Source organism: Atractosteus spatula, chromosome 4, assembly GCF_055471065.1.
Source record: "Atractosteus spatula isolate fAtrSpa1 chromosome 4, fAtrSpa1.hap1, whole genome shotgun sequence".
Lineage (NCBI taxonomy): Eukaryota > Metazoa > Chordata > Actinopteri > Semionotiformes > Lepisosteidae > Atractosteus > Atractosteus spatula.
The window spans coordinates 3,994,428-4,015,588 of NC_142709.1; the positions used below are offsets into that span (position 1 = coordinate 3,994,428).

The following is a 21,161-nucleotide window of genomic DNA, read 5'->3' on the forward strand; positions in this document are numbered from 1 at the left end:
CTTTTACTACAACCTGTTTCAACCACATTTGCTTTTTACAGTTTTGTATGAAACCCTCTCTCTTCTACCAGCAGCGATATTCAGCGATATACCAGTTTCAGATTTTTTATTTTTCACAGCCCAATATCTGATTAAAAGCTCTTTGTCTGCCAATTGAACGACAGCTGTGGAAATCCCCTGCATATCAGTCTCTTTATATGGGGTTGTAGTCGATTACAGAGCCCATAACCCCACACTATCAAGCAATTATCTTAATTAGCCATTAGAAAAATAAGTCGTGGTACCTCTAATTAAAGTGACAAATATTCAAGTAGGTAAATAATTGCAATTGACTAAAACCCTAGTGTGCATGAGCCATAATTAAGTGATCCTGTAGTTTCCTGGTCACAAGTCTGATTAGGTATAAAAGGAACAAGTTTTGAAACAGTATGCCATGTCATTCATTTGAGCTCCATCACCACAGAATCCAAATGAAACCAAAGGATTTTTCTAAAAAAAAAAAGTTTAAAGTGTTCAATTGTGTGCTTTAATTTGTATATGTTTCTTTTAAAAAATCAAACCATTATGGACCTTTTAGACCAAGGGTCAGAAACCTAGTTCCTGGAGGGCCTACCGTCTTGTCTGCATTTGTACTACCAGATAAGTCAATTAAACAATTAAACATGTCTAGAACTTTTCTTAAGACATTTTAGAGCTGATTATTCAAAACTATCACTGTAGTTACCTACTGAACATGTCGGAGCCTGATTAAAAGAATTACAATGACGCAGTTAACAATAAGAGCAGCTGTGTAACCAGAAGACTCTATGCCTTCCAAAAACTGTGACTGAAACCCTTGATTTAGACTAAAAAATGCACAATATCTAAAAATCTAAGAGAAATACTGCTACATGATAATGTGCTCACTGTGTTACTTTACAAACGGGTATCCATTTCTGTCAAGCACATACAAAAGTCTCCTGGATTATAATGTCTCCCTAGGAATATCTTCTTTTAACCGGCTGTGAACACCCACTGCAAGTAAAGAGCACTTGTGAACAAGCAAAACGTCAACGCATCAGTACGTCATATACTGATACATCACAGCAATTATCCAGTTTTCCAGATGCCAAATGATAGATTGATTATGTAATCTTGAGTATTCTCCCAAAGTCTGTTTCAATGTTTTGTTGAAATATACAGTGTGAATATATTGTGTCTTACAGCTTCACATCAGTGTATTCTCCACATGTCAAAAACAGTTGGCCAGCCCATCTGGACTGATTAAAGCCTCATTTTCTCACAGAGCACGGTGAAGGAACTGAGCAACACTTCAATGTGTCCTCCCTCTTTCAAGAGCCACGAATGATCAGTCCCCTGCAAGTTCCCTCCAACTTCCCAGAGAGTTCACCGCTGGGAAGTTCCATTGAAAAGGAAGGAGCAGATGATGGTTTATTAAAAGACAGGTAAAGATAGTAGCCATTCGTTAAACTTCTCCTGTGCTTCCAATATGGATACTATCTTTCTTTAGAGATCTTTAGAAGTTTATAAATTAACATAAAAACAAAAGGCAGCAATATATTACACCACATTATTAAGAAACCAGGACTCCACATGGCATCATCCCTCATAAAATGCGAGGACAATAATAAAAACAACAACTCTGCATCCCTCTTGAAACAACACCTTTGACAAGGCCTGCTGTTTTCAAGGGTGTGCGATTACTTGCTTTTTGCTTGTTGGTATGTTTTCTTGTTCAATATGACACTTTGTCACTGTGACCACCGCCTGGATTCCGGAGGCTGTCGGGCTGAGCTGAGTGCTGGCTCTTCCCTCTCTCCGGAATCAGGAGACGACAGGAGTCATGTCCCACAGCTGCAACAGGAAACAGACGCCTGTGAGGACCACTCGGTTCTTTCCGTGCTCCTTTCTCACTTCTGTATATGAACAGGCAATGCCCACATGCTGGAGTTCCTGTCGCACTCTAAGACAGAGCTCTCGCAAGGGTCATCTTTATTTCATGGCTGGGAATTTTTTTTAAATCTCCGCTTTTCTTCTGAATATATAAACAAAATACCAGAGATTGCACTCTTTTATTTGACGTTGATGCATCTCAAACTCCTATAGTTTAAAGGGATGAAGCACCGCACATCTTATTAATAATTTAGTATTGGCTCTTGTTTTTCTTTTCATGTTTTCCCACATTCAAAAATCATCACCTGCTAACCACCCCAGCACAGGGCTGGCACTCTCCTGCTTGCAGGAAGGTATCAAGGACAAATGAAAGCACCCTCACCTGCTGGAGGCATTCACCCTTTTGGTGCAGTGAGCAGAGTCGGGACCTCTGGACCCTCTCTGACAGCTCAGCCAACTCGCAGGCCCCCAGGGGAACCTATACAAGCTCCCAGCATGCCAGCTGAGCCTGGACCACGCCTTCCAGCCTCTGGCTGCAGACTGTGCTCTGTGGCTTGGGGAACCTCCAGTCACACTCGCTTGACTACACATCAGCATTAAACTGCTGACCTCTGGACTTAATGGCATGTTCAGACCTGCGCTTTCACTGGGTGAACCTCTCAGGAGCACCAGTCTCTAGCTTTCTTTTACTGGACACCAAAGACTTGACGCAGGACTCTTCAGGTTTTTCCACTGCCTTTCAGATAAACAGCTGTCGTTCCTGACCGGTAACGTACCTTTACAATCTTGTCAGCCCCGGACGTCAGGAGCCACCCTCTCGTGGCCTCGAAGTGCATGTGGACGATGTTGTGCTTACTGTCGTGGAATGTGGCAGTTGGCGCTCGGCTGCAACAAACCATGGAGACAAGAAACTGAATCGCTTTCGTACGCAGATGAGTCACAGGGTCGAGGGCAATCTCTGTAATGTCTCACTACAAAGGATCACCGAGGGTCAAGAAAAGAGCCATTCACCTCACCTAAAAACTGAATTCCCCCACTTACGGTTAATGTTAAATGTCTTTAACATACAATGGAAATCACTGAGGTTAAAAGCTATTTACAATCAGCCTGAGTATTTTTTGTTTTCTAGACAAAGTGGGGAAGCAATAAAAAGACGATAGTTCCATTATTCAGTTCAGCATGTAGAAATGAAAATGGGGATGTTACGTTAAAATTATACAATGCACTACTGAGACTACATTTAGAATATGTAAAGGTTTATTCCATGCTGAAAAGAGCCTTCTTCAGGCGTCATATCTGAAGCAGGCTCCACAGCCGAATTGTTGTGTCTCATGTCTTTTCCTTTCAGCATGGAACAGACCTTTACCTGTTCCTTTGCAGCCTATGCATGCTGACGCAGCTCCCTACTTGAACACATTGAGAATATTGTATATAATTATAATTTTTCATGTTACAAAGTAGATCTGGTTGCTCTGGAATCAGTCCACATTTCCATGCTCAAAGCAATGTCCTGTAGTGATAACCTAAAATCGAATGCTTTTGTTTGTAACTGGGAGGACTGCAAGGTGACAGCAGCTAGGTGAGATTCTTGGCTCAATCAACTACTTTCAAACGGAGGGATTTCGTCAACGCTGATAAACTGGACCAGGGCTATCCAATCAGTGTCCTGGGGGGGTCTGTGTGTCTACAGATTTAATTGTTTCTTTAAACCAGCAGCATCTGAAGAGCTAGAAGGAACTTTTTGATTAAGCCGGTAGCAGATCTGGCCAGCAGTCCTCCAAAACCAGGAGCCGACAGCCCCGCCCAGGATTATGACAAGAGGCAGCTGGACAGATCGATTAACCCAGATGGCTCATCCTTCCCTGAGAGCCCTTGTTATGTTATTATTGATGATTGATTTTCTCCCTTCTCACCATGCACATTGTGTGAAAGTGCTGTCTATTGTACGGTGTACATCTCCAGAGAACAGGATGAACACGAATCCCAATGTACACGTACATATGGCAAATAAACGCCTCTCTCTCTCTCTTTTTCCAGCTGACCTTTAATTTTTTGAGTCCCAGGTCAGTTCAATCATGAAGGGCGCTCAGTTAAAGCCGTGGTTGGATTGGAGCCCTGTGAATGCATGAACTGGAAGGGTGAAGGTCACCCAAGCCCAGGTGTGAAGGGGGACAATATGAGGGCGACAGGTCAACTGTGTGCGAACCGGCCTGCGGCTCTCCGAGTGAGACACAGCTCCCGCACTGCTGGATGACCATTTTTTTCTTAGCTGACGGGATAAGAGTACGTTCAGTGAGGCCAGGACAACGCGGATGCTGCTGATGGCTCTATGGCCACTCACTCCTCATCGGTGATGGACTCGTAGCAGCTGTCGCACACCCTCACTTCAAACTCGAAGCCCATCAGCGGGATGGTGGAGCGCTTCGAGCTGCACTTCCCGCACACAGCCTGGCCACACTTCCGGCAGTGGTGCTGCAGAGACAGGAGACCGGAATCAGGGAAACAGGGAGCAGGAAAAGCAGAATGTCTTGATTTGCCAAGTACAAGGAATCTGATCTGGTGTCTTGGTGCAAAAACATACTGTAGATAGAAACAATTCAACGATGCGCCTATGTGACAGTCACGGTTCCGCGTGGGGTCGTGCCCCCCGCCGCCCATTCCGGCCCCCACACCTGGGGCGTGAACCCGGATCTCCGGCGTAACACAACAGGGCTCCAGCCGCATGAGCTAAAGGAGACCTCCCCCAGCCCGGGCAGCTGAGGACCCTGCTACGCGCAGGGAGGGCGCTGACGTCATTGCACTAGCGCCGCTACACCTACACTTCAGATAAAGAACATGCACACGTCCATAGTTATATAGACACACACTACATCTGTATTCCTGTGTTCTGGTCAAGCAGGGTGATGGCCATGGGGACGAAGCTGGTCAGATGCTGGTGGTTTGGGTTTTGACTGACCAGTAGCGTCTCCCCGTGGCGGATGTTTGAAGCAGGTGGTGTCCTAGTCATCGATCTATTCTGCTTGCTTCTTTACTCGTGAGTTTATATGCCAAACGGCTGCTAATGACTCTAAATACGATGCACTGCAGTTTGCCACTAGAGTGGACACACACGTTGCCAGACGCCGTGAGAATGTTCTCAGTAACGGCTCTATAAACCTGACTGGGAACGGGCTGGGAGATATTTCCATTTTTCAGCCGACGCAGGAAACACAACGTCTGCTTTGCTTTCTTCGTGATGCCGATAACACTTGCTTGCCATACCGGCTACAGAAACAGAACACTTCCCCCAGAATTCAGAGGGAAGCCAGAAGCAACACTCGTACAGGAAAGGTGCAGTCTTGTACTAAAGCTAAAGCTTTACCCGGTATCTGCCTCAGTAACATACAGTACAAACTGTGTTTCCATGTGAATAACAGACCTTCAAAGTCGATTTCATTCTTAACAAGTGAGATACCAGAGCGCTACTGTACATCTCCTTGTGCCTGAAAATGACTGCACAGCAACATCAGAGTGAGACATCAGCACCTGCAAAGTAAATACTGCAGTGTTTTTTAAAGGAAATACGTAAATAGTTAAAGCATGTTGTTTGAAGCTTCCTACTGCATAATTCATCCGCATGATTAGCGCTGGGTAATGCCACTATTTCAGACTAGAAAAAAAAACCAATGCCAGCTCATCTTTATGAAGGTTTTTGGTATTTTATTTAGGTCCTTGTAAAGAAAATAAAGTTGACATAGAATTAGTCCATGCCTGTGTGGTGTTTTGACATTCTGTCTTGTTACTCTATTGACTCTATTGCAGAATCACACCACAGTACTTTCTGCACACCAACGGAGCAAGACTTTGGCAGAACATACAGTAGGTAATTTGAGAATCTGTATTTTCCTAACAATCGTGTGAAGTTAATGATAAGCCAACCTACGACCAGTCAGACAAATAATCTTACAGTAACACTGCTCTCTCTGGAGTTCCCTGTGTAAGTCAGCTAAAGTGATCTCTCCCTTCTCCACCTCGTGTGCTGCATGGAGAGGGAGACCTCCTGCATGTGAAGACTGGCCTGTCTTCTCTCTGTTAAATGACAGAATAAAGGTGCCCATTCCACCTGGAATTTCAAGAAGCCTAAGTACAGACCAGAAATGATGTCCATGTCCATTTGAGCAAACGCCATTTTAATGAGTCATTACTAATAACTCCATGATCTAGGGTGAAGTAATAACTGAAAAGTAAAGTGTTGCGCAATACAAAAGGCCAATAAATAACACTTTGCTTCACAGGAGAAATGTGTTCAGTTACATTTACAGTCGGGTTTCACAATGTCCGGTTTCACAGAGGAAGCAGTGCCTTAGTTCCTGCCTCCCAGCTATTCTCCCGAATCCGACAGCAAAAAACAGCTCTCGGTGAAATCTGCGGTCGTGCCTCTTTCTCAGATTCTAACTTTACGGTGCTCATGCTAAATGCAGCAATTTCAAACATTCCAATGATGCAGGACAGCAACAATTTATAAAGATGCCAGGAGTGGAGGAGGGAACATTTCTTCAGAACTGTTAACGCTTAACTTTGGGACTGTGATAATACACTGTAGTTCATGTTCCGAGAGTTGCTGTCAAAGAAGTCCTAAAATAAAAAATAACACTGTGCGATCCTCTGGGGCATGGGGGCTTTCTTTCCACAAGAGCAGGGATGCAAATACTGTATTCCATTGTTTGTAAGAGTGGGAGTGATAATCCCAGTGTCCAAATGCCTCTGGGTTTGCACAATGTGGCCTGTTTAAAGCTCCCCTCTAAATCAGACATTACTCACTTCTCCACCGGATCTGCTGCATGAAGTGGGTGAGCTCCTGTATGTGAAGCACTGTGGGATCACTTGGGATGAAATGTACCATATAAATGCAAGCCATTTTGCAGCATTTACATTATATTGCACCCTGATTTGCTGTGGTGTTTTGTATTAAAATGCATTGTACTATTCAATATATTATACTATATGGCAACACATGATGCATACTTAATATGCTGTAATACTGCTCCATATTGCACAAATGCTTTGGCAATACCCGTGGATTGTCACTCTAAAATACCTCATTCGGAGTTGGAGTCTGAATGAAATTTCAATATTTTAGGCCCCAAACACCTTACAGCCCTTAACCCTAACCCTAATGCCCACGAAAGTGATAAAAACACCCTGCTTACCTGCCTCAGTCCAATTTTCTTGCTGTCCCACATCTGCTTGAAGTTCCAGAAGAAAGGCTGCTCACACTTCTGACAGGAGTCACTGTCCAGCCACTCTGGAGTCTACAGAAGGCAACAGGAAACAAACGTATTTCTGTTTCTATAGTGGTCAGTTTTACTGTATTTGCTTTAAATCACACTGGCCCAGGAAGAGTCAGCAGCTTGGGCTCACACTGCCTTAAACATAAAGACATTTATGGGGCAGTGAGCCTCAAAACCTGAGCTCACTTCAAAGGGCCAATGGAAATGACAGCAACTCTTTGAAGTATACTGCGGAATATTAATAAAAATATCACCCGTCCCACTTGTAAATCTCACACGAAAATTGCCTTCTGCAGCAAATTCCCGAACATTGAGTTACATCACATCCTTCCACAATAATCCACCCTGGAACCAAACAGGAACAGCAGTCCGATCTCGGAGCCGAGGGCAACAGAACAGCCCAGTTCTGCAGACACACAACACTGCACGCAGACTGCTCACTCAACAAGCACCACCCGAGAAAGAGAATTAAATACTGAGTCAACACAGCAACCTCTTTCTGAAATGAAACTGAAAATTTCAGCAATATTTGTTCCCTATAGATACATACCCATCAGCTTAAAATTCAAAATGAGATCAGCTTTAGTGGCATTAAAATTAGGACTACTGGTAAAACTTTTACACGGATTTAAGATATTGACTAAAACCACTTAATCTGCAGCTTGAGACAGATTCAAGCCAAAACACTCAAGGGAAAGTGTGCTGATCCTCAACGGCAGTGAATTCCTCGGACCTCCTTATATCCTAAGCAGGATCATACACAGTGCAGCTTCAGAGATCTCCGTTTCCAGTCACAAGTCATGACTTGAACTCATTAGTCGCTCCAGCAGTAGGCAGGAGCCAAGTGCCTTTAGGAAGAGCTTTCTGACCTCCTGCCTTTTAACATCCATGTTCCAGATAACGATCCCTCCATCAGAACTGCATGAGATCAGCTGGCGTGTGTGCTGTGCATAGCAAAGGCCTTGGACTTTTTCACTGCAGAGGAGATATGCAAACACACAGTAGAAAACAAATCAGGCCCTTAGTTAAAGGTGACATTGCTCTGCACAGTAATATTAACTTGCCCGCCCTGCACAGTTCCTCACAAGCACGGCAGAACATATTTTTACTTGTTTTATTCCTTGAAGAGCTACTCCAGTGCCCCCAATGAATGACCGATGACCTGTAATAGGCCAAACAAACCCAAGCACAAACATTTTTCTCCCCTTCATTCAACGTCTGAAAGCAGTTAGGAGAACTCAACGGATAAAGTCTCCGCCTTGAAAAAGTGAAGAAAAAAGTGAATTGTTCTAAAAAGAAAGGGGTCACGGAAATATTAGCAGAAAAACCCTGAGATACAAGGGGTCCAGATTCAGTGATCAAAGCAATCTTAAAGTTTACCTTGGGTTAGCCTTGGTTAATTAGGTTCTGGGTAAAAGATTAAGTGTCGATCAACAGTCCAGAAAAACAGCTCAGAAAGAGGCGGATGGGGATCCTTGTTCCAGATCACCTGGCAAGACCAGACTGGAGCCAAGTCTTTGAACCTGGTTAAGAGAGTTTGCTATTCTGGGGTTTTCAGGAAACACTGATTTCCTGTGTAAAAAAAGCCCTCAGATAAAAACGGCCTCTCCTGGTTAGTGGGTGAGTTTTTAGAGTAGGGAGGTAGGTTACATTTCATTTAGTGACATCCAGGTTTACAGTGAGAGAGATTTTACCTCAGGTTGGATTTTCTTTAGTTTAGAAGGCACCTCATCTCTTATTTTGGCTTTTGTAGGCAGTATGTAAGAGCTTGAATACTTGGTAAGTCTGGGATTTTTCTGGGTGGTTGGGACGTTAGGCCTCTGGGGCACCTTGTTTGTAAATTTAGCGCAACATATGTTGTGTGTTTATGTTGTGTGTGGTTAAGTGTGTGGACTGTCATTTTTAATAAATATTTATATAACCAAATGGGTCTGAATTATTACTCTTTTCACCAAAGCTGTGCCAGAGAACAAAGAATTCACATGCCTCTATCTACACTGGTCGCTCAGGTACATTCTTGGAAAAGTTAGGTGTTATGATTATTTTATTTATTGATTTATCCTCTTGGCTCATTTCCTGATTTTCCCCATTTTCATAACCCCCTATTTGTAACATAGTTTTTATGTCTTTCCTATGCCCTGACTTTACATCTCCTGAACGCAAAGCGCCCCAGCGAAGACGTTCAGAGAAACATCGAGAAAAACTAACAGACTATATCACTAGATAAGTTAAAATGGAGTTGCTACAGTAGATAAAGTCCTTTATTTTTCACAGTATTAGATGTCCTTATTTATGATATGTACAGTATTTACAGTAACTTAACTTTCTGTAATATTACAGTGTACACAGAAGTTGAAGTTAAAAGCATTTTGCTGTGTGTTGCTTTCACCTTTTGTGTGTACAGTATGTACAGTACACGATACAGTACGCCACGGTGTGCGTGTCCAGCATCTCACTCTCGTGCTCAGCTGCTCACGTGCAAACAAAGATTCTGTTTATACGTGAATCTACCCTTCTGTAGGCTTACAGTACGTCTCCATGTCCCGGTCCCTATTACTGTTGAAATACATTGATTCTTATGGAGAAATAAGTTGCATTTAACAACCCCCAGGGAACATTTATTACATGTGCTCCCAGTCCCATTAATGCCTAATTCCAGTATTCCCCCTCAATATCGACTGGCTTAACATCGCCGTTTTACAGTCCCCATTAAGGACGTTAGATGGGGACCCCCTGTATGTAAAACAGGCCTGCATTTCGGAAGGAAAGAGCAGATTTGACAGTATGTCAACAGCAGAGGAAGTCTGACTTAAACTTGCCTTCCTTCTGGCACGCTGCACAGATGGCTGCTGTCACTGCCAGCCTCCTGTTGTTTACTTTCACCTAGTGTGTGTTTCTAAAGGAATGCAGTTTGACTGTAATAAAGCCTAGGGCTCTTTCCTGGACATGTCTAAGTAAGACGACAGATGACACAGGCAAGCACTCGTATGTGATTGCAGAAAGAGCCCTTACTGATACATGTATGTGGCCGTACCCCTCTTGGTTTGAGGTATGACTGTCTGGACATTAAGGACAAGGATGGTGGATCCCCCCTTCCTCCATAAACCATTAGGATCTTGCATCCGCAGCAGAGTTATTGAATGGACAGGACGCGTTAACATATCCAACTCCAATAGAAGTGGTCTACCCCAGAGCTGGCGATTGCTGTAAACTGATGCTCTACCTGTACTCCACTTGTACTTTCAAAGTAAACAGCATTTAAATTCCCTTGTGCGGGAAAGGGTTACATGGTACATAGACCATTTTTCAGTAAGGGAAAAAACTGAAATGATTTTGTCCTCGATTCAGAAACACTGATGATAACCTACTTCGTACAGCAGAGCTGAAACAAGCTGTTATTTAGCAGTCATAGCTGAAAACCCTTTCTTTGCCCAGCAATCTACCTTAGGGAAAGGGGTTAAGCAAAACATGTTTTTAGCCCTGTAAGGTCAGGCTATCTGTCTGGCAGGGCAAGGGGACATATTTGTCTCCTGTCTATAAAATAGAGGGAAATCTTTCAGCACTTACTTGTGACCCTGCAGTTCAATGGCTGTTCCTTTTCTGCCTCCTATATCCCACATAATGATAGAATGGTCCGAGCTCCCCGAGAAGAGGACACGCTGAACTGGGTCCCAACACACAGCTGTCACACTGCCTGGAGAGGCAAGACAAGACTGGTCACCCCCGAACGGAAGCAGGACTCCCCTCCTGACTGACTCGGATAAACGGCACAACTCGAGGTCTGTCAAGGCAACAATTGTCTGACCACAATTCTCTGGGGCAGCAGTAGGTGAAGCTAACTTGACCATGATTCTCTGGGGCAGCAGTAGGTGACGCTAACCTGAGCATGATTCTCTGGGGCAGCAGTAGGTGACGCTAACCTGAGCATGATTCTCTGGGGCAACAGCAGGTGAGTCTAACCTGACCATGATTCTCTGGGGCAGCAGCAGGTGTCTCTAACCTGACCATGATTCTCTGGGGCAGCAGCAGGTGACGCTAACCTGATCATGATTCTCTGGGGCTGTGATAGACAAATTTAGCTTAACTCTTGACCATGACTCTGAGTAAAACAGAGATAAATGATGGTTATACAAATTTAAAAATGAAAACTATTAGGAATGACACATTTCAACAAAGGATAAACAAAGGATAAAGTGAGTCACCTACAGTATGTGTAAAGTGCACTGAGAACCTGAGAAGTGCCATATAACTGAAAGAAGCTGCTATTATTATTGTTATAATTATATATTATATATATAATATTATTGTTTTAATGTATTTGCTTGCTCTGCCTAGAACAGGACAGATATATTCACTTCCAGAATAACATTTGCTTAAATTTAAATATACAAATAATTACTCAACAAAATCTCTGGCAAGATGCTATGTAAAGCAAATGCCTGACATCAACTTGAAGGGAGTGAGAAATGTATAAACAAATGACTTTTGCCAAATGTTTGCAAAAGCAAATCAGATACAAGCCTAGAAATGTGAATAGGGTTAATGTACTATACAAGCATCACTGACAATAAATAACTGCTCTTGTAATTGTGTCTGACAAGGTGTCAATAAAGATGACGAAACTGATACAGACCTGTGTGCCCTTTAAATGTGGTGACAAGGCTGCAGCTGTCCTGCTCCAGTTTCAGGATGGTCACCTGGCCCGAGTGATCGCCCACGAAGGCATGTCTCGTCTCCACATCAAACCTGGGGAGCTCTGGTTAAGGACTCAGGTGTAGACTAAGGACTCTAGATTTGTGTCTCGATCCTGGTTCAATCCATCAGCACAAATAAATCACGAAAGGAGTAGCAAGGCTCATATGCGTGCCATTTTACTTTAAGGACGAATCAAGGGCCAGTGGTCACTTATTTATGATATGAAGGTCTCAGGTCCATGACTAAGACCACTATATCATAGTACCATTAGCTTAGTCCTGGAGTGAATAACAGTGCCTGGGCTGTTATCTCACAGGCTGCAATTCTCCCACTCTCTGCTGGTTGCTGTTATCACCACTTCCCTCTTCTGCAAGCTGCCTGGTTGTTATGTATTAAGCAGCGTCTGATAACTGCAAAACTGGGATTCCCATTTGTTTTTTACCCAACACTCCAGGAGGCATGTACGCATGAAATACTATAAATCATTAAAAATGACCCCAGTACATCAACAACCTCGTCATACAGACTCACACAGGAGCGCTACACAGCGGCTCATGCCTCTGCAGCTCCGCAGCAGAAAGATACTGAAGGCCAGACACCCAGGCGGGGGTGCGGTACCCGCCCAGCCTCTGCCCGCTCTCCGAGCAGTGCCAGGTGAAGTTCTTGTCCTGCCCGGTGCTCAGCACCCACTCCATCTCCAGCACAAACAGCACCACCGTCACTCTGCCCTGGTGAGCTGTGGAACACAAACGCCATGTCACGGGGAAAACAGGAAAAAAGGACAGGGAAGCACATCCGTTTCACAGAAAACAAGGAAAAGCACAAGAGGAGCATGTCCGCTTCACAGTAACCCGACGCCCTGTCCTGGGAAACCAGGAAAAAGACAAGAGAAGCTCATCCCCGCTGCACACAGTAGAACTAGACACTGCAGGACAAATTTAATTCCTCAGCTTGCCTGGTCATTTGTAAACTTCTCATAATTAGCTATTGAAGGTTATTTCTTTGTTATGTTATATCAAGGGTGGCCAAGCCTGGTCCTAAAGAGTCACAATCCAACATGTTTTAGAGGTCATCCTTAAATCCTCATCAGCCACACACACCTGGGACACTTCACTTTTAATCACCTACGCAGGTGATTTGCAAGGTGAAGTAGTTTGGAAGTTATTTTAAAAGGGAAAAAAAGAGAACCTTCGGCTCTCGTGGAGCATAGTTGGTCATTCCTGATTGAATCGATTCAATTAATTGTTTCGCATTGATGAGAAATCGCATGGGTCCCAAGTCTTTAAAGATTTAAAGGCGACTCATCAGACCTGCTGGACTGCGGCTCTTCGAGCCCAAGGATGACCACGCGTGTGTTACAGGCAAAGTCCGTCTGCAACCAACTAGCAGACAAATCCCCAAAATAAGTGAGAACACAAGTATCTCTGTGGAGGGGAAAATAGCATTTTCATTGAATAATCAAACTCATCTGTATTGTTGCTACCATTCCACTGGGAAAACTTGCAGAAATTAGTTATATAAACCAACACATCCTGTCTCACCCTGGTAGCTCCGAGCAGGGGTCATCTTGTTATAATCTTCAGAAAGAAGAAATTCCTGAGGAAAGGAAAATCACATTTTAGAACCGAGGTAGCCTGACAAATGCTAACACAGGTTGGAAGAGATGTAAAACCAAAAGCTATCAAGCAGTGAAAGAAAAAACAAGCATTCTTCAAATCTACACATTTTCCATACTTATCTTAAAAAATGCCCTTGTCTTGTCACGTTATCATCTTAAGAATGTTGTAACTTATCTTTATACTATGAGTTATAGTAATGTCTGTTGAGATGAGAAATAAAATATATGTCATAATGACGTCTCTGCTGAAGGAAATGAGAAGCCCAGCTTCACTGACACAGCTCGATCAATGGGTGTGATATTACAATCAAGCCTTCCTAGGATTAAAGTACAGTTTTGGGCTTCCTGTGAGATTACTAAGTAAGTGCTCCTATTAGGCTAATTTGGAGTGCGTAAGTTAGCAGTTCTCTTCAAATGTCTCTTTAAACCTGTTAAAACCTTTCTACAGTAGCATCATTCAACTTGTAGATTCCACATCTGAGAGAGCATATTTGTTTTTTAATTAACTCATGAAAGATTAGTTAAGTGCTTATGCTTTCACTATCTTTAGTACAATTAAGAACCATGAACCTAACCTTTTTACATCCTCTACAGCTTACTGGTGACGTGGGACATGTATATATCTTACTTATTGCAATTGCAATATCAGCACTTAAGCACATTGTTAGAGGTGTTGCTGGGGTCTGTTAATTTCGCCTTCAACAAAAGTTATGCTAAGATGCCATAAAGCTGACTTGCTTTAGCATCCCCAGTGGCTTAACGCTACACAATAAAAGACAGGAACAACACCCACAAACAGGACAAAGCAGACCAATGTCTGCTGCATATCAAAGGACAGAACCTTGAGCAAGACAGAGTAGTACAAGCAGTAATTACATATCAAAGAACAGGACAAGCACTCAGATTGTGAAACAGACTTCTTTCTGACTGTATATAAGAGCTGGGAAACCCTTGCAGTGTGTCTGTTCTGTGGGGCAGACCCACTGTGGGTTGTTGTCATTATTGAGCTCAATAAAACTGAATCTGCACAAGACTGTGTCCTGCTCCTCTGATGAAGACTTTCCCCCAACACTGGCGTAGGTGAATAACATTAGGGGCTGCTCTGAGGGGGTACAGGTTCCTTCTGGCCTCCTCTCAATACCCTCACTGTGGGCAGTGAAGGAACTCCCGACACATCACTTACAGAAACCAAGCCGTTGTCCATTCCAACAGACAGGCGCCTCGTCTCAGGGTTAAAAGACATGCAGGAACAGGGAGCTGGAAGAAGAGGCAAAAGAGCAACAAGAGAAAGTCAAGGCCCATGTTCCCTCTACCTCCATTCACACCACTATGTTGTTTAAAATACCCCAGTACAACAGGATACTTAAAAATAAGACATTAAAGACTATGTTCAAGTGCACAGCACTTACTGCACTGCTCAGATTTCTGTTAAAGACTAAGAAAAGAGAACAGTAGGAGTCAGCCACACAAAGAACTGTTCATGTAACGGATATACTTTAAAAATAATGGTCATAATTCTCATTTTAATGGTGAATTTCGAAAGCACTTTGCGCTGTAATGAACGGGATGGCCGTTCTCCTGGAGTCCCCACAGTTCCTAGAGCTCATCCTTACGTTGTTACACCACAGATGGGTGGTCATTTTAAGAAGTAGATTTCTTCATTATGAATAGACATGATCATGCAAAATGAAAGTGAAAATCCCAAAAGCCACTAGCTCAGCACCAGCCTTACATGACCAGTCTTAACATCGTAATAATAATAATAATAATAATAATAATAATAATAATAATTTTACACTTATATAGCTCTTTTCTGGACACTCCACTCAAAGCACTTTACAGGTAATGGGGAATCCCACTACCACCACCAATGTGCAGCCCCACCTGGATGATGCGCCAGTTCGCTCCCCACACACCAGCTCTCGGTGGGGAGGAGAGCAGAGTGATGAAGCCAATTCACAGAAGGGGATTATTAGGAGGCCATGATTGGTAAAGGCCGGGGGGAAAACTACTTTGCTTAATGTTAATTTACAATAAATTTACTAAATTGATCCAAACTTACATGTAAACCAGGTTGCTACAAAATGGTGATTTACAGGGGACCTGCTGTATTGTGGCACTGCAGGACCAGGAGGGATCACTCACATTGCAGAATATTGCATTTGATTTTGAAATATATTGTCTTTTTACTGCTGCATATCAATGGAACTCCCCATAGAAAAGCATCAGTAAGGTCTACTGAAAACTTACTTGCATATTGATGAGCGCTAACACTTGACTGCCCCGAATGTACAGTATAAATACTGGTTGATGCCGTGCAATAGATAATATATCAAAACAATCAGTTGAACTGTTAATTAATGTGTTAAATGTGTAATTAATTACAATATGTGCTGGTGAATAATATACATACTTTGACTCGGAACAAATACTAAGTATGTTTAAGAAGGGAGCTGTGTCAGTGTGTGTAGACTGCAAATGAACAGGTAAAGGTGTATTTTATGCTGAAAGGCCAAGAAAAGAAACATTTTGAAGGCTCCACAGCCAAAACATAGTGTTCCTTTTTTTCCATCTTTCAGCATGGAATAAACCTTTACCTGTTCAAATACTAAGTAGTCAACCAGACAATTAGAATGAGTCTGTACAAACAGTACCACTCCTATACAGTTCTACACTCACAGACAGAAATCCCTTGAAAATAAAACTGAAGCACAATCCAGAGATCATCACCAGAAGCACCTTGGGAATTAGAGCAAAGCGCAGTCCAATACTATATCTTCACGATCAGGACAGGCAATAGTTTCATATCCCTTTGTCCTTAAGAAATGCTGAGTCCAGGTAATGTGAAAGAGGAGGCTGACGTTTTTTAGTAAGTGCTATTTAGTAACTTGAAATGCTCAGAAATTCTGCAAAAAACATTTAACCTTCAGCCTTATTTAGGCAGGAACTACACTGTTACTTCTGCTATTAAATTTTAGTAAAGTAGCAAAAGTAGCAAAGCTAAGCAGGGTGTCTGTTTCCGTTCCTGGCCATATTCATAAAACATTTACCGCCTTGCTATTTACACCACCTTTCAAAGCAATCCAGACAAGCTGTAAAAGGGTTTAATCTTCCTAACACCGATTAAAGAGCAAACCTGGCGTGTGTCAAAGTTTCTTTTTAAATCTGTGACACTAAGGCTGGTTTTCATTTTTCATTCCTTTTTTCATTCAAGAGTGCTGAAGAAGAGCTTTATGAAAACCAGTCATCTGTCTGCTCTGCAAAATGCTGCAACACCACCAAAGCACCAGGAGGAACACAGAATGAACAACAGGCACGTGCGCAAAGCAGAGAACACCTGAGCACAGCAGATCACAGAGTACAGCAGAACACAGCAGAGCACAGAGCACAGCAGAACACAGCACTGTAGAGCACAGAGCACAGCAGAGTACACCTGAGCGCAGCACTGTAGAGCACAGAGTACAGCAGAACACAGCACTTTAGAGCACAGAGCACAGCAGAGCACACCAGAGCAAAGCACAGTAGAACACAGCAGAGCACAGAGCAGAGCAAAGCAGAGCACAGCAGAACACAGCAGAGCGCAGAGCGCAGAGCACAGAGCACAGAGCACAGAGCACAGAGCACAGAGCACAGAGCACAGAGCACAGAGCACAGAGCACAGCTCCCTGGTACAAGGAAACCAGCAGTGAGTAACAGCGCACTTACATGGCATAGAATGAAAGATACTAGGCCAGTACTGGCCACTGTCCCTCTTCAGCCATACTCGGATGGTCCTGAAAACAAAGCAAAGTGGAGGTGAAAAATGTTGTCTCAGGCATCATTACAGAACGCCCTGTAAACACTCTGGAGACTGAGGAGGCCATGACAGGCATAACATCAGTGTCCAGCTCATCCAACCACTGGGTGATCGCACGCGCTCTGTGAAGGGAGACGCTGTCGTTCTGGAAGACACTCCTCCTAGGCGAAGGAAATGATGCATCATGGGGTGAAGACCTGCCCTTGCCTTCTTAGAGAACAAGCACACCCAAACAATGCCAGCAACACGTTCCCACCAAAACGACAGACCCAGCGGCAGAGCTCCTGAAGCAAGCGCCACAGGTGTGCTCAGCCAGTTTTGTCAAGATCACGGTGAAAGATGATTCGCCTGAGCACATCACATTTCTCCAGTGGTCGGTAGACCACAGCCTGTGCTCTTTCACCAGTGTATTCTTGAACGTGTGCTCCCAGGTGTGATGGACGGTGGGTACACTGTGCGGACCGGGTTTTGTAGTTTGTTCACTTGTTGTTCTGCCCCTGCATTTCAGATGCGGGGTTTGGATCGGATGCATGCAGCGATGGGGAGCTGTGATAATGAAGGAGCTTGAGAAAAAGCCAAGGGTATCACAATCCTAGCGCACATACTTCCAGGGCTGGTGGGGCCCGGCAGTCCCATGCTGACCCCACCTTGGACACACTGCTTGTGAGACATCAGCAGGATGAGCTGTCCTGGACACCCGGACACCTTAACAGTCACCCCTCTTTCAAAGTCCCTGAGATCTCCTCCTGCAGCCATGATTATCGGCAGTCGAGCCTGTCCAACAGATTTATTTATAACCCTAAGCGTGCTGGGATGTTTCGGATTAACGAATACGGGAGCCACACCTGTGCAGAAGCCCTTGCTTCCAATATATCTGGTGTCCCTCGTTCACTCTGGCGTTTCCATTTCTTTTCGTCCACTGCCTGTACTACCTCCATTACATATTATCTTCTGTGCAATAATTTGTATTTTAAATGTAAAGCCAGACATTTTCCTATATGGCTACTGTGAGCACAAAATGCCAACATGAACACAAAAGTTACAGTCCACAGACAGCTTTCTGGGCCCAGTGGCGACGCCATGTGATGTTTCCCTAATGAACTAATGAAGTCCTATCATGAGTGCACTGTCAAGACCCTGCACTGGGAATCATTATAGTACACACACTGTACATGACTTAACACACGAAGCGCTGATTAAACACCACAAATACCACTGGAAGAGAAGCTGGGCTTTACTTTTTTTTTTTTAGGTTAGACACTACTTTCGATTTCAGCTCTCCCACACGAAATAATGCCCCATCGATCCTAATCTTAAAGCAGCCCATAATGGGTCAGTAAGAGCTCAGCCGAAAATGAAATTAACCAGCTAATGTATAGTTGGCACACTTTCGTGTCGGCGGCAAGGTTAGCGCGCTGTGGCTGCGTGCTGGAACTTGACTCCTGCATAGCTAAGCGCATTGGAACCGGAGCAGTCTCTAACGCAGCTCCTCGGAGCCTGTCGGGCAGCTGGCACACTACAGTCATGTCGGATTTTTTTTTAGCTGTCATAAAAGGAAACTACGTTTCTACGGAGGCTTCGAGATCAGCCCTTGATATTCTTAAATGCATAAATTATTTGAGGTCACATAAAATGGCAATCGTAAGCTTAATCACGACCGAAAGCTCCGGGATCTTAAGTTAATCAAACGCAAAGCGGTCTCCCTTGCTCTTACTCCAAGTATACGATCAACATTTTACACTAGAATTATAAAGGCATTGAGTGTCGTGATAAGCGGCATTCCTATGAACCACGACTTCCTTAACGCACAGTACAGTCGTCTCAGCTCCTGCTCTCGTGTGCGATCACACGTTTGTCCAGCGGCTCTGACTGTCTTACCTGTCCTCCGAGACGCTGATGACCCCGTCCTCCTTGGGGATGATCACGGCGGCGTTCACGACGTCTTGCGATGCCTCGATCTTGTTGAGGAGAACGGGTTTGCGGGTCAGAGGTTTGGGGTGGATTTCCGCCGCCATAGAGATGCAATCGTCCCTTCAGCCGTTTTTCCCTGGGTGGCATAACACACCTGCCCGACCTCGTCTGAAACCTTAATTCTTTGTACACAGTGCGGTGCAGGCGGACGGTCAATGATGCTGCTTGTCAGCTGACTAGAGTACTCTCTGCGTCCATCTTCATAGATCATTCCACAGAAAATACCGTGTGAGGCTGCGCACTCGGCATACCGACATCACAGCCGGCTCTTAAAAAGGCAGGACAGCTTTTTTTTTCCTCCCAATAAACTGCATCAAGCTTTTTTTTTTGTAAATAGCTTTATTTGCTTAGATAACCGTATCTATGGCAAATACAGCAAATTGACCTGAAGTGTAAGTAAAAGAGGCGATCGGCCAAGCCAAAGGGTCATAAAACAATTTATGAAACCGTACAAAGGCTGCCCCGATCTGGAAGAGCCAGTACTGCCGTCAGTACAGAATCGGTGCACCTAACCTAACGTGGAGTCGGGATAAGGAATGCAGCGTGAGCACCCCCTGTAACTTAGTGCATGGAAAGTGAATACGTCCAATGAGCACATTCTGTGTGGAGTTTGCGTGTTCTCTCCGCGTTTGTGAAAATAGATCCCCCGCTTTCCAAGGACATGCTTGTCAGGTCAACTGGGATCTCTAATTATCCCTGTCTGCTGGTGGGTATGTCTGTGCGTGCCCCGAGATGGACGAAAGTCCGGTCCAGGATGTGTGGTACTAGTCTAGTCCCTGCCTTAAATCCTGTGCCTACGACATAACCAACTGCTTCAGCCCCTAATAATATTTATAAGAGGCTTTCTGATCATTTATTCACGGGGGTGTAAATAGCAGCTTACATTGCCTATGTGAGCGTTAAAAACACGAGAGCGCCACAGTGTTACGGGTTATCAAAGGACGCCTCTTGGAGCCGAGGCATCGCGTGTGCTGTCACAGATGAACCCTGAGCCGCTGCCAAAGGCAGGTCAGTCAGGGACGGAGCAGTTCTGATGTCGGGGGATGATAATGCTATCCCACTCCGCCACCGAGGGCTTGTACGGAAAGGTCTGGAGGGAGAGGAGGCGCGGAGTGTGGGAGAGGCGGTGGAAGGAGAGGTCGGGGCCTGGCGTTAGACAGAGACGGGTGGGACAGCGGTGGGGTTGCGATTAGGATGCGGGAGCCAGTTAAGGCACTGGAATAAGGCAGTGGCATGAGAAAAACGAGGAATGAGAAACACGGAAGGCGAAAGTTGCGGAGGACGCGGAGTGGGTAGATAGCGTTGGAAGCGATGGACTCAGAGCACAGGCCTGGTGCGAGCGTGGCATGGGAATCTACTGGACTTCCCCCCATCGTGTATTTAAAGTGCGTAAGATTTGTAGTTTAATTTAGGTGTGAGTCCATTTTACTGCCGTTGGTATGAGTTTCGCTCTTATTTTATAATTTTTAAAAAAGCAACCCCTCTCCCCGTCGGGGAATCGAACCCCGGTCTCCCGCGTGACAGGCGGGGATACTCACCACTATACTAACGAGGAGCTGTGGGGAGGTCTCTGAACAGCTCATACCAGGGATAAAAAACACCCGCAGGGAGTAGGAAATGGGAGGAGCCGAGAGGTCAAGAGGGACACTGAGGTTCCTGGAAGAGGAGGAGGAGGGGGGTAGGGTGATGGCTGACGCATCCAGCCATTTTCTGACTGCTTCTTCAAATTCAGGGTCTGGGGGGGAGACAGAGCCTATTCCAGCAAGCAATGGGCGCAAGGCAGGGTACACCCTGGATGGGACTCTAGTCACACACACGCACATACGCACACACGGAAGTATCTTCCCAGAAGCCAATTAACCTACCAGTTTGAGGAAACCCACGTGAAGACGGAGAGAATATACAAACTCCCCCCTGT

General features: G+C 44.5%; 1 protein-coding gene and 1 non-coding gene across 3 annotated transcripts; both read right to left on the reverse strand.

Moving 5' to 3' along the window:
* Window positions 1-101: 101 nt before the first annotated feature.
* Window positions 102-19,395, reverse strand: wdfy2 (WD repeat and FYVE domain containing 2). 2 transcript variants are annotated; one of them, XM_088913134.1, is made up of 12 exons: window positions 19,151-19,395; window positions 17,182-17,249; window positions 14,660-14,733; window positions 13,400-13,454; window positions 12,444-12,594; window positions 11,797-11,909; window positions 10,731-10,857; window positions 8,033-8,138; window positions 7,083-7,184; window positions 4,235-4,365; window positions 2,670-2,778; window positions 102-1,854 (listed from the first exon to the last, which is right to left on the reverse strand). In XM_088913134.1, exons 1-12 carry the CDS (start codon window positions 19,285-19,287, stop codon window positions 1,825-1,827), a joined length of 1,203 nt encoding a protein of 400 aa, XP_088769260.1. In that variant the 5' UTR covers window positions 19,288-19,395; the 3' UTR covers window positions 102-1,824. The 2 variants fall into 2 exon arrangements, with proteins under 2 accessions (XP_088769260.1, XP_088769259.1); XM_088913133.1 differs by lacking the exon at window positions 102-1,854 and having other exon boundaries at window positions 2,548-2,778.
* A 1,331-nt stretch (window positions 19,396-20,726) lies between these two features.
* Window positions 20,727-20,798, reverse strand: trnad-guc (transfer RNA aspartic acid (anticodon GUC)). The gene has a single exon. It is a non-coding gene; the product is annotated as a tRNA-Asp (tRNA).
* Between the last annotated feature and the right edge of the window lie 363 nt (window positions 20,799-21,161).

Coding starts and splice junctions, on each gene's coding strand:
- wdfy2 (XM_088913133.1), bottom strand. CDS start 19,287: ATGGCGGCGGAAATCCACCCCAAACCTCTGACCCGCAAACCCGTTCTC. Junction 13,455..14,659: donor TGGACAACGGCTTGGTTTCT/GTAAGTGATGTG, acceptor TCCTTTCCTCAG/GAATTTCTTCTTTCTGAAGA. Junction 7,185..8,032: donor TGGATGTTAAAAGGCAGGAG/GTCAGAAAGCTC, acceptor TGCCTTCTGTAG/ACTCCAGAGTGGCTGGACAG.